General features: G+C 44.2%; 1 protein-coding gene and 1 non-coding gene across 3 annotated transcripts; one reads left to right on the forward strand and one right to left on the reverse strand.

The window, feature by feature from the left end:
* Positions 1-2,971: 2,971 nt before the first annotated feature.
* On the forward strand, positions 2,972-3,045 carry TRNAN-GUU (transfer RNA asparagine (anticodon GUU)). Its single transcript has one exon. It is a non-coding gene; the product is annotated as a tRNA-Asn (tRNA).
* Positions 3,046-4,419: 1,374 nt separating this feature from the next.
* Positions 4,420-12,829, reverse strand: LOC106831116 (low affinity immunoglobulin gamma Fc region receptor III-A-like). Of its 2 annotated transcripts, none has more exons than XM_014841127.3 (5): positions 12,367-12,829; positions 11,680-11,700; positions 11,077-11,334; positions 7,899-8,156; positions 4,420-5,909 (listed from the first exon to the last, which is right to left on the reverse strand). In XM_014841127.3, exons 1-5 carry the CDS (start codon positions 12,404-12,406, stop codon positions 5,731-5,733), a joined length of 756 nt encoding a protein of 251 aa, XP_014696613.1. In that variant the 5' UTR covers positions 12,407-12,829; the 3' UTR covers positions 4,420-5,730. The 2 variants fall into 2 exon arrangements, with proteins under 2 accessions (XP_014696613.1, XP_070353318.1); XM_070497217.1 differs by having other exon boundaries at positions 11,077-11,331; positions 12,367-12,513.
* Positions 12,830-13,190: the final 361 nt, after the last annotated feature.

Genomic DNA, 13,190 nt, shown 5'->3' on the forward strand with positions numbered 1-13,190 from the left:
TTCTCCAGTTTATTGAACAGCCCATCTCTCAATTGCTGGTATGAAATGGCATCATTCATGGGTACTAACCCATCCACCCCTCTCAAACAAAGCCAGACAAAAGCAGTGGGACATTCTTGGCTCCATTCCCAGCTTGGATCCATAAGATAATGGTGAAAGCAGACGATATCAAGCTTCCTCTTGGATATTGTGGCTGATGGGGAATCAACGGCTTACACTCTTTTACTCTACCGTCCCTTGTGTCATTTCCTGCCCAGGTTTTTTGATATTCAGCTATGTGAGTGATGCCCCACTCTGATTTCCAAGACAGTTTTGACTCCTTAACCACCTTGGATCATGAGATGTTATTCATGAACCCAGGAGACTAGCAAGCTTTCTCTTAGATATTATGGATGACTGGGATGGTATAAACATTTCTCTCTTACATTGGTTGGATCTTTTCCACAGGAATTTGGGAGGAGGAGTCCAACACAAGGACTTGGAGCCCCTCCCCTGCCAGCCCAGGTTGTCATTTAAGAACAAATGCATGAACAGACCCTTGCCACAGTTTATCACAATATACGCACATCCGTAGCCCCCTGCTGCCTAGTTCTTTAGACCTTTTCATCCCCTCATTCCCTAACAGCCCTATATTGGGGGTGGAGGTGGGAAGGTTATTTTCTTTTGTTTTAATTTGCCTTTGGTTTCATTTTATTTTTATTTTTAAGTTTACTCATTGCCGTGAATGTGTGAATTGGCTTGCTCTACCCCCCATTCCAATATATTCTGGTCCGCTTTCCTGTGCTGCAGAAACTGGAAAGCCTAAAACTACATTTTCTAGATTCCTCTGCAGCTGGGGCTCCGGTTATGATTTAGGTTTCACCAACCAGATGTACTGTAGTGAGATTTTGATTTGGGACTGAGTGACATGGGACAGAGGCAGGAATACAATTTTGCTGGTAAAAATAGTGGCCAGTGGAGCTTTGTTCTAGAGCTGGAGGTTGTGGAAGCTTTTTAATTCATTTTGTAGCAGGTATAATGTATACTGTGGTAGCCCAGGATACAGGCTGGAGTTTTGGAGGTTATTCCTGGAAGTCAGCCTGGAGTCTGTTTCTTCAGTTTTCCCAATGCCTCATCAATTATCTGTACCTCTCAATAAATCCTTTTGTATTTAAACAAGCTAGAATAGATTCTCTTGTTTGCAATTAAGAACCCTACTGTGCTCATCCTTGAATGAGAAGTAATCTAAATCATCTATCAAGATCTGGCGTTTGTCCTTAAACATAGAGATAGATTCCTTCTGCTTCTCCCTCGTTGTCCACTTAAATGCTATAATTTTCCTCCCGATCTTAAGCAAGAGGGCTAGTTTGCAATAACAAAGAATAAATTTTAACAAAACAATTCACACAGGTGTAAGCACATCATAAATATAAAATGTGGAAAATAATAAAATGAGCATCCTAGTATTTCAATACTCTGGTTAAGAAGGAAACAGAACAGAAGCCTCCTCTGTTCTTCTCTCTGATACATTCCTCTCCCTCCCAATAATGAGTAACCCTTATTCTGGCTTTTATAGTTATTACTCCTTTGGCTTTTACAGTAGTTTTACTACATGTGTATGTGTTATCGAACAATATATTATTTGGATTTTCATGCTTTTAAAGTTTATATAACTGGTATCCAGCAGGATGTATTCTATTGCAACTAGCATTTTCGTCACTAAATGTTATTTTTATGGGATTCATTCATGTTGAAACGCATAGCCAGGAATGATATTCAGAAGATTTAAAACAGTTACAGGAATATATATTTCAAATATTTCCTATTAGTCTTTAACTGTATATGTAGATATGTGTTTATGTAACTTATAAAACTGATTTCCAGGTAATGTAAGTTGTAGTGCAAATACAATGTCAAATCTTTCTAATCATGCCCCAAATTATTTGATTTTTAAGAATTGTTGGTTTTGTTTGATACAGCTGTCACTAGCTAAATGATCTCTCTACCTGAGCCTTGGTTTAAAGTGGGGAACTGCATCAAATTCCTCTACTTTCTTTCTAGCAAATTGATCGTCATTAGGTGACTTGTCTCAATAAGCGGAAATTTTTTCCCTAAAATTAGGAAAGGATAAGTGTTAATGATACTGAGTCCTTTGTCATCGTCTGTTGAACTAACAGCAATTGTATTAAAATTTTTTTCCAGCTTTTAAAAGATTGTCTGGGTTTTATATACCTGTTTTGTCTATTACACAAAAGTCATTTATTGGAATGACATGTAATTAGGTTGACCTCGGCCATTCAGGCTGCACGAGGCAAGGTAATGTGGTGGCTAAGTGCATGGGCTCTGTTGGGCTTCCTATGTTTGAATCTTGGCTTTCTTTATCTCGGTTTCCTCATCCGTAAAAGAGGATAATGATGATAATTATAATTCTCAAATGAGTTAATAAATGTTTAGAATGGTGTCTGGCAATGGACAAGCATAAATTATCCTTCTTATTACTAAAACAAATGTTAATGTCCATGGTGGGAGGATGTTTGGTGTTCAAAAAAAAAACTTGTCCCATGAAATGAAGATGAAATACAATACAGATGGGAAAAAGGGACGCTTGCACCTCAGTCATCTTTTAGCCCCAAATTTCCCCTATGCTCCAGTCCAACTCACAGCCTTCATCCTGTCACAGGATGGCCAGCAGTGCCAGCAAAGTCCACAACACCTGGCTGATGCCTTCAGTGTGACGCGTTACTGACTGCCTACTGTTTCTGTTATTCCCTGACTCTCTTGGTACCAAGGTTGGGTGAAGGCTGCAGTTCCCACAAGTGGCCACATGCTGTCATCTTCTGGGTTCTGCTTTGGCTCTCCTTAGACACCCTAGAGCCAGCGCCCACAGCACTGGTTCTTACGCCGGCTTCAACTACAGTTTTTAGCAGAAGTTGAGAGCACTGAGAACTTATTCTTCAGTGAACCGACTTGCCGGAAAAACTGCCCTATGCCTGTCTCTGTGGCGCAATCGGTTAGCGCGTTCGGCTGTTAACCGAAAGGTTGGTGGTTCGAGCCCACCCAGGGACGGGAGCTAACCATTTTGAACAGCTGGTTGTCTATCTTGAGACCTGTTAATCTCTCCGGAAGCGTCTTGCCCTACACTGTGAGGTTTTCGATTTCCCCACTTAGCCAGCATCCGGGGTCTTTTGCTAGCAAGTTTGAATCAGTTGCTCTGCGTCATTAGGGTTACAATTAGTAGTAAAGATTTTAGTTTCTTGATTTGAGTTCTACTGAAATGCATCATGAAACTGATAGTTTAAAAATATTTACTGACCAAAGGAAGTAAGTACTAATAATCCAAAGATGAATTCTTTTGTCAAACCTATGCCTGCCTCGCCTTTGTACTTGTATTTCCTAACTCCGGAAACGGGGATGTCCAGAACGTGGGCCCTGAGTCATGCGACATCCTACTGGTTCCAATTTTTGGAGAGTCCGGCTTCAATATACCTAATAGGCACCTTCCTCTGCAGCCTCGCTGCCATTTACTTCCTCATTACTTAGCCCTTGGGTACTGGAATAACCACCTAGCCACCTAGTCGGCCTTTCTGTCTTCAGTTCTCCTCTCCCTTCTATCCTCTAAGCAGCTGCCACAGAGGCTTTCTAAAATGCAAACCTGTGATGCTTAAAATCCCTCAGTGGCTTGCAGGGTTGGCTACAGTCTCCTTAGTTTGGAAGGCAGTGCCTTTCATGATCTGGCCCCTGAGCTCTGTCGGCTCCCTCACTAACTCTTTAGACTCAAGCAGAACCAACTACTTTCTTGGACCCCTACTCTGGCTTTTGAATCTTTTTCTCCCAAACCTTCAGCCTCTCCTCTTTGACTGGCAAACTCCTACTCATCCTTCACCACCATGCCAAAAATTAAGCCTCTTCTCTGCAGTTTTCTTCACTCTCTTCTTATTTACAGGTTATTCTCACTAGAATGAAAGCTCCTCCGATGAATGACCTTGTGTTGTTCATCTCCATATCGGTACCTAAACTCAAGCTTGCCACGTTGCAGGTACCAAATAAATGTGAGTTGAATGTTCAAAGTTTCCAAATGCACTTGTCTCAAGTCTGAATCTCATCTAATATTCATATACCAAGCTTGAATTGTCTTGGCATATAGCGCATAATTGACACAATTAGGCTGACCCTTTACCTTTGCTCAGCCCCCTCCCTCCTTCCTAGCTGAGCCTTCTCCTACCTGGCCCACGGTCTAAACTACTTGAATTTCCATTCACCCTCCTTTCCCATACCATCTCGAAACGTCCCCCTTTGACCAGTTGCTCAGTAAGATTTGGTGAATTAGCAAGCTGACTAATTCATGTGAGTTGTGGTGAGAAGGTTGGTGAGAGGAGAAGGGTTTTTCATCAACCCAAACCAATCCCTGATAGACTTTTAGATAACAAGAGGAAAAGAGGATTTTGTCATTCATGTTTTATTACCATGGTTTTTCCATCTTCTGAGAGTACCATGCAAAATCTTGTAAAATGCTTTATTGGAATCAAGAAATGATCTGTTTAAAGCTTCTGAAACAGAAAGAGATAGCTAAAGTATTCTTCCATAAGCAACGAGTGGCTTCTCCATTCCTGCTCCATTGTTACTGACATGCTGAAGGATTTCAAAGTTTCATAATTTAACTCGGCGGAGTTTAGTACATTTAGTGTTGGTTAGCCAACATTTGTTTAATGAATAACGTGAACAAAGCTATACCTGAATTTAATACTGAAGCTGAAAAGCAGGTTTTATAGTCCCTGCCCCTCCTTTCTCTAATTCTTACTGTCCTGGCGACAAAAGCATCCTTACCTCCTGCCCATTCCTTCCTGTGCAGTTGTAGTTGACTCTTTCTTGTTGTGCTTTCTCAGTTCAGACGCTGACATATCTCTGTTCACTGAGCTTAATCTGGGACAGCAATGCTGCTTTCCTTCATGTGGACACAGGCTTTGTTCCGTGTTTTCTTATCCAAATACCCCCAACCCCCAGCCCTCTTCCTAGGACCGTTTTCTACTCATGACATTAAAAAAGTTCATCATTATATACTCCCAGACTATCCCAATTCTGACAGGGCCTCCCCTGAAAAACTCCATTCTCCATCACCACTGTGATTTTCTGTTACCTCCCCCATGGCTCGTGTTCTAGGAAGACAGCCTCTGCGGGGATCTCCTCTGGTCTGTCCTGGACTACCCTGTCCTTTCTCAGCCACCCCCTTCATTGGTTCTGCTGTCTCTCCTAGACCCCCAGCAATCCCCACAGTCTGTCCGGAAGGAGTTTTAAGGTGCCTTGAAGGCAACTTGTCCTGCAGCAACAGATGCAGACCACTCCCCAGCTGGCCCTCACCATTGATTCTCTTACCTACTTATCCAATTACTTAAGAACAATGTTCATAATCAAGGGTCACCATCTGGAGGCTGTATTGTTGCGTTGCTGGGATGAACGGTTGGGACAGAGAAAGTATCTGTGTAGCTCTGAGACTTCAATTCCTGGTAATGTAGCTACTCCCTAGGGCTTCACTGTTGGCTCTTTAAGATCACAGACCTTTCCTTTCCATTGGAGACTAAGAGAAAATGCAGTGGGGTGAAGGACCTTCAGGCTATACTATGAGGTGTAGTTTTCCTTCTGCTCCCAGAGATGCCTGTTGGGGATGATAGGGTTGTGAATCTAGAGAGAGGTTCAGAGATGCTGCTTTATTACCCATTTGGGATGGGGATGCTTCTTTTATTACCCCCATTTGTCCTAAGAGCCCCGGCTCCATGTGACTTTGACATTTTTCTGGTCTCTCATTGAATTTCGAAGGTCTCTCTGCACAGAGACATACAGCCCCGTGCCCACTGCAAACAGGAGTCCCATCACCAGGCAGAAAGCGACTTGGATCCAAGATGGAAAAAGTGGTGAGTCGGGTGGAATTGTAGGACCTAACAGAAGAAGCAGAGGGATGAGAAAAATGACAGTTGTTAAGGCAGAAATTTGGATTAACAGTGAGGTCATCGGTGGAGTGTCTTTTTTTTTTTTCTTTTGAGGAAGATTAGCCCTGAGCTAACTGCTGCCAATCCTCCTCCTTCTGCTGAGGAACCCTGGCCCTGAGCTAACATCCATGCCCATCTTCCTCTACTTTATATGTGGGATGCCTACCACAGCATGGTGTGCCAAGCGGTGCCATGTCCACACCCAGGATCCGAACTGGCGAACCCCGGGTTGCCAAGAAGCAGAACATACGAACTTAACTGCTGCATCACCAGGCTGGCCCTGGAGTGTCTTTCTGACGCCTGGCAAGAGGCAGGTTCTAAGGAATGGTGGGGGAGTTGGTGGAAAAGCTTTACTTCCTCCCGCTGAGTCCTAATCATAGAGCTACAGAGCAGAGCACAGCTCATCAAACACAGCGAAACCGTCTTCATGTTTGATGGAGGTATATGACAGGGGGTGTTCAGCAAGTTACATTGTAGCTGAGTTTTGTATGAAATTATGAAATTTGTCAAAGTTTAAGCTGGTGTGAGAACATTATTTCTTAACTCAGCCACTTTCTCTTGTGTCTCAAAATTATGCTTATTGTTTTCGCCTCATATTGTTCTTTAACACTAAAGGAAATATGAAAAAAAAAGGTGAACCATTGAAATTTGCTGCTTATTGGGAGAAAAGTGCCACTATTTCTCTGTTGAGGCCCAGTAACTAATAACCCAAAAGGGAAAGAGGTAGAATTTGTTTGTTCTCAACCTCTTAGCCCTTAAAATTGTTAATTTACGGTCATTCTTTGCTGTGGTCTATAAGCTGGTAACATTAGAGTAAAGTTTTAGTTTCAATTTTTTAACTCTTAATTTTGATTTAATTTCAAATTTTAAAAAAAATGTTACCAGAACAGTGTACATAACTCTCATATATTTTTTCCTATATTTACTGTTTGCATTTTGCCCCCTTTGCTTCATTATTTGCTCTCTTTTTCCCCTGTTTGAGAGTATTTACTTTCAATTTAAATGGTAATGAAATTATTTTTTATACAAATTATGGCAGTTTTGTTAAAATCTCAAAAGGTAAGTGTCTATCTTGCTGTCTTACTACATGTAAATTGCTTCCAAGGTGTGTCTTCGTCTGATCACAGGTGGGAGCTTTGTGAAATCAGGAAGTCCACGAGTGCCTCGGTGGGGGGACCCTGGCCGTGGAGGATGGCGCTGCATAAACTGGAGATGTTTTCTACGTGACTTAATGAGATTCAAAATTCTACTGTAGGACATTGGTGCCTGTTCAATTTGTTCATTTTGTCTAGTGGTTAAATATACAGGCTTTGAATCTTTGGAGTGACCTAAGGAACAAATTAATTCCCTTCTTTTTTTTTTTTTCACTTCGGTTACTTCATCTGTAGAGTCAATATTTCATATGTTGTTGTGAAGGGTCACTCTGGTCATGAAACCAGGTGCGTTTAAAGAAGCACTTAGCACACTGTCCAGCACACTGAAAGGTGCCAATAAATGTCAGCTTGTGTTTGTTACAGAGGACGAAATTGAGGTTCAGAGACACTGAGTGTCTTACCTCTAATCACACAGTTATTTAGCAGCAAAGCCAGAACCCAGGTTCTAGGCCCTTTTTGTGAGGGGCTCCTTCCAGTTTGTCTGTTGGCTAAGATTCAAGGCTTGGAGAGGAGAGTAGGGCAGGTAAAGACAGGCCAGCACTATAGGGACACATAACAGTGTCGGTGTGGTTTCAATGAGATAAATAAGAACAGACATATTTATGGGAGAGGAAATGTGACTTCTGCTCCTGCTGTCACATTGCAGAGTGATGACACCTCTCAGAACCCCACGTAAAGAAATCTGTGGCACAGTCAGAAATCTCCTCCCAACGAATCTTCCCAGTGGGAAGGCATACTCCACACACAGGGGGCTCTGAACCTTCTAGGGCTGTTCATCTCTCACCTTTAACAATGACGTTCATAGCCTCTGAAGACTCGTTTCTACTAGGCCCGATAAGCGCCCTGCAAAAGTAGGAGCCACTGTCTTCTTGTCTTGCTTTTGGAATGTGGAACTCAGAATTCTGATAAGAAAACTTCCTGCCTCTGCCATCCTTGAAATATTGGACCTTGTGCACATGCGTGTTCTTCCAGCTGTGGCACCTCAGCACAATGGGATCCCCCTCCTCGTACACCCACCGAGAGGCCTGGAGCAACAGCCAGTCTGAAAGACACAAAGAGACCAGAGGCCCAGGAGGCCTCAGCAACCAGTGTAAAGCTTTTGTGAAAGGGACACTCACCACCCGGATCCTAGGACATAACAGAAAGCCAGACTGGGAGCCATCCCCACATAGCTCCCTTTGGGAGCTGCAAGAGAACTCAAGTCACCTCAAGACCTTTTGTCTAATGAGGAAGAGGGACAGACACACACATGATTGAAACATAAGGTTAGAGCGGAGTTACCGAGTGGTGAGGTAGGTGAGAAGCAATCTGCAGAATCCTTAAGTGCTGCACTTAGGTTTGCTATGGCGGGTAATAAGGAGCCACAGTAAGTTCTAGATCGAAGAGTAAAAATTGCACTTGAAAATGATAATTTGCTCCGTTAAAGGAAAGATAGACTTCAGAAGGAATAGGCAGTTGTAGGAATATTGATAGACTCTTGCAGCCAGGCAGGAGCAAGGTCATTGGGTGGGCGCAGGGCTGCCTACAGAACTCGTGAAGGAGAGCTCAATACAAAAGTCAAGGATGGGAAAGAAAGGCATGCCCGCAGTGCTCGTGGTAACTGATTTCTGAAGGGCTGCAGCGCCTCAGTGAGGCCATCTTCATTACCGAGCATTGCTTTCAAGAGAGAAAATTCTTGTGTCACCAGGATACTTCTCACAACTGTCTCGCCAAGTAACCAGACTCCGCACAGACAGAACATGAAGTCATGGTCAGGAGGTTGACCTGAATAATTAAAAATGATATTGCACGTAGGGGCCAGCCCGGTGGCGTAGTGGTTAAGTTCCCACGCTCCACTTCAGCAGCCTGGGGTTTGCACATTTAGATCTGGGGCACACACTGCTTGTCAAGCCATGCTGTGGCAGCAACCCACACACTCTCACACACAAAATAGAGGAAGATTGACACAGATGTCAGCTCAGGGACAATCTTCCCCAAGCAAAAAGAGGAAGACTCTATTGCCAATCTTCCTCACCGAAAAAAAGTAAAGAGACTGAAAAATGTCAAGCCCATTAACCAAAAAGGAAAAAAGGTTAAAGATAGTGCAGATAAGTTTTAAAACGACATGAGAAAAGACATTCATGAGACAATGTTAAGTTAAAAAGACAGGATACAAAAAGTATATATGCACAGAACAAAAAAGAAATATATATATGTAGTCTGGTAGCCTTTGGGGGAACACCTTCGTTTCAGTCTGTCCTGTCATGGACTTGATGTATGTCCATGGGTACGTCCATTCAATAAATATTTTATTTTATTTTTATTTTTTTTTAACGATATGCTTTATTATTATTATTATTTTTTGGTGAGGAAGATTGGCCCTGAGCTAACATCCGTTGCCAATCTTCCTCTTTTTTTTCTCCCCAAAGCCCCCCAGTACATAGTTGTAAATCCTAGTTGTAGGTCCTTCTAGTTCTTCTATGTGGGATGCTGCCTCAGCATGGCCTGATGAGTGGTGCTAGGTCTGTGCTCAGGATCTGAACTGGCGAACCCCAGGCCCCAAAGCAGAACACAGGAGCTTAACCACTTGGCCATGGGGCCAGCCCCAATAAATATTTTATTGAGCACTCACTATGTACCAGGTGTTGTGCAGAATGCGGATACCCAGATGGCTAAGACACATAAGCCCTAACCTCAAAGAATCTGTAGTCTAGACATAGAAACACACATACTCAGAAATAATTACAATACAATGTGACAAGTACTACAACAGGCTAAGAACAAAGGACTACAGGACCAAAGAGAACGGAACAAAGAAATGCTGCCTGAAGCAAGTAAAGAAGCCTTCTCAGAGGAGAAGATAAGTGAAATGGGTCCTGAAGGATGATCAGGAGTTTGCCTGGTGAAGTTAATCGTCATGGTCGCGGTTTAATACAGTCCTCATTGACTGGACTTCTAAAGCCAGTTTCTAGAGACAAGTTCAAGGCAAACTAATAACTCTTAGACTCGATTTTTCTATTGCTTCCTGTTGGTAATTCCCCATTTTATTTGGTCTTAGGTGGCCATCTCTCACCTACGTAGATAATAGACTTTCCTCCTTGTAGCTCTGTAGACTGGGGACCATGTCAGCTAAGTGGCCCGATCAGAGGCAAAGGAGCCACAGAAAAGTCAAGTCCAGAGGCCCAATTCTATGAAACTCTGCTGCAGGTCTGCCTCCGTTAGACCCTCCTTTCCCTCTAGGCTTGCTCTACCCATGTACATTGTACAAATGGGGCAGCCATGGAAGTCGACTCAGGCTTGCAAGGTGACACTGCAGGTACCAGGCCGTGTCGTGTGATTCCAGGGGCACCAGGAAAGATCCTTGCCTCCAAAATACTTCTCCTACCTGTGTCTGATGCCTGGATTCTCTTAACAATACCTGGAGACTTTCATGCCACGATTAATGTACAGGCTGAACATGTATATATTGTATATATCTCTATTAGGGAGATATCACATTGCCAAATTTATGCTGAAGTGTAAGTTTGAGTGTGGCATTGACGAGAAGAGAGAGATCAGTATGATACTAGACAGTTAGGGATAGTTAGGTGGGCAGCTTAGGGCATTGCGTTTCTGAGAGTGAGAAAGAGATTGAGGTCCTAAGAACAGATTTATTGATTTATTCAATAAATATTATTGAACATCAATGTCATACCCTGACCTTCAGATGACACCATTGGTGTTGCATGTATTCTATGTGAGTGGTGCTTCCTGAAATTATGCAGTGCAGCAGTCCTGTATCTGTTATATGTCAGGCTTTGGCATTTTCCCTAGGGCTTACTTGTGACTAGGACTACAACTTTGATATAATACACTGGGACCAAAGATCATCTCATCTCAGTTTTAACCCCCAAGCACCTCATCTTCTGGCTCTGCCCAAGCCTTTCAGGGTCCCTTGTTTCACCTTGTATTGGTGATTTCTCTCTTCCCCTTCACCTACTCACCTGTGTGGACTTCTAGTTGCACTGGGTCACTGAGTGGTGAGAGGGCTGTCTTGCACTGGTACACTCCACTGTCTTCAACTCTGGCAGCCGCGATGGAGTAGCTGGAGGATTGGTTTTCTATGACGGTCCCGTTGTGAAACCACTGTGTAAAATGGTCCTCTGAGGAGTAGGATCCCTGGCACCTCAGAACCACCTCGTCGTCCTTGAGCACCCTGTTCCATTGAGGGTCTAGGGTCACCTTAGCCTTGGGGTGATCTTCTGAGGAACCAAGAGAATGTGGATGAGGACAAGGAGATGAGCAGGCCCTAAGCTGGCATTCCCGGGGAGGCTCAAAGCCAGGGTGAACCCATTGCAAACCCACAGTTGGTGACTCAGCCTTAGAGCATCTTGGCTTGGAGGCACTTGGCCCTATTTTTGGCCTCTCTTTCTCTTGAGAAAAACTGGCCAGAGAAACAGAGGGCCAAGATCCACTGTGTTGGAGGAACTGCCCCTGAAAAACCCCCCATCAGCAGTTTCCCATGCAACTGACATTTCCCAACCCCCTGCGGCTGCTGCACCCTGTGTGCCTCACTCGGCCAATACAAGACCATGAAGCAAACTCACCTGCTTGTGTGCCAGCTGAAACTGCAAGAAAAAAGAGTGAAACCAATATTGAGCAGAAGCAGAGATCCGGGTAAGCGTGGAGTGAGTTTAAACTTCCCTGCCCACCACTGCGCTGAGAGTCCACTGTTTCCAAGAATCAAGATACAAGGAGTGGACAGCTCTCCTGCTGCCTGACCTCTGGTCTCCCATGTCTGTGCCTCTTGCCCAACTGTCCACCCAAATCCCTGCTTTCAACACCATTCTCCTACCCCTTGGTCCCTGTTCAAACTCCAAAATTAAGGGTACAGATTGAATTTCCCTGAATCAAACCATAGAAGCAACCTCAGCCCAAGTCATCCAGAAAGGGTAGAAATCAAAAGTCTTAGAAGGGAACCCTGGAATGCCAGACCTTGGGGAACACCTAGTCCATACTTTTCAATTTACAGATAGGGAAACTGAGACCCGGAAGGGTGAAGTAACAGAGACCTCACAGTCCCCCTTCACCTCCCCCTTATGCCCAAATCAGAGCCAGCGTTTTCCTTATCTCTAGTCCCCCAATGGTTTGTCCTAGAAGCTAAATCTAGGGCTATAGACGTGATAAGGGGTCTTAACCCCTGGTAGAGGGACCCGTCCTTGGCCTTAAAAGGGTACCCTGCTGAACCCAGGGCATCTTGAGCTTCTCCTTCAGCCAGGGTGATTCTGACTTACCCAGAAGTAGCAAAGCCGTTGGTGATAGCATCTGCCACATTCTGCAGCATTAGAGTAGACAAGTCACCACAGATGCCCGGAGCCCTGAATGGACCCAGCTGACGTGAAGAGAGGAAGTCAACAGCCTTTCCTTTAACACCCCAGCCCATTAAACACCAGGTTCCTTTTCCGGAACATCATCTGATTCCTGAAACTGAACTCTGACAAGTGAGCCCCGTGATAGGGTGGGAAGAGGAGGGAAAGAGCCTGAAGAGAAGCTGAGGTGTACATGCCCCCTTTGCTCCATGTAGGTATGCAGCGGAGCGTCTACTGACAAAGTCTGTCAGGAGCACCCTCTGAAATCTCAGGATCTCTTCCTCCACCTCCTGAGTTTGGATCCACCCAGTGCTGAGAATGGAATAGCACGACCCTGGGGATGAGACTCAAGAGGGAGGGCATTCCCTGAGGGGTCTCTTGTTCTACCTCAGAACTTCTCACTCTCCTGCTCAGCCCAGCCCTGTCTCTATCCAGCCAGGGCTTGCCTACGTACAAAAAGTAGTCATTTAAATCTTCAGGCCCCTAGAAGTGTCTCTCACCCCAATATTATCTCCACCAACATTTTCTTTCAAAATTCAAAATGCATACGCCCCGGCATTTGTAATCTCAGGAGCTACTATCTTCTTAGTGTGAATTTGGTCATGAGATTCACATCCTCTGTTAAAACAACCCCAAGCAATGGGAGAGAAGTGAGCCCTAGGAGGAGGAGATACCACTGTAAGGTTCAAAGGAATGGAGAAAAGGTGGGGTGGAGGGGAGGGGGCCACAGCCAGGTGAGGACAGCTGCT

Source organism: Equus asinus, chromosome 25, assembly GCF_041296235.1.
Source record: "Equus asinus isolate D_3611 breed Donkey chromosome 25, EquAss-T2T_v2, whole genome shotgun sequence".
NCBI classification, from domain to species: Eukaryota; Metazoa; Chordata; class Mammalia; order Perissodactyla; family Equidae; genus Equus; species Equus asinus.

Bases quoted from the DNA above. Each gene is read 5' to 3' on its own strand.
- LOC106831116 (XM_014841127.3), bottom strand. From the start codon at position 12,406: ATGTGGCAGATGCTATCACCAACGGCTTTGCTACTTCTGG. The intron at 11,701-12,366 runs GTAAGTCAGAAT...TTTTTCTTGCAG, and splicing joins AACGGCTTTGCTACTTCTGG to TTTCAGCTGGCACACAAGCA. The intron at 5,910-7,898 runs GTGAGAGATGAA...TTCTTCTGTTAG, and splicing joins TATGAACGTCATTGTTAAAG to GTCCTACAATTCCACCCGAC.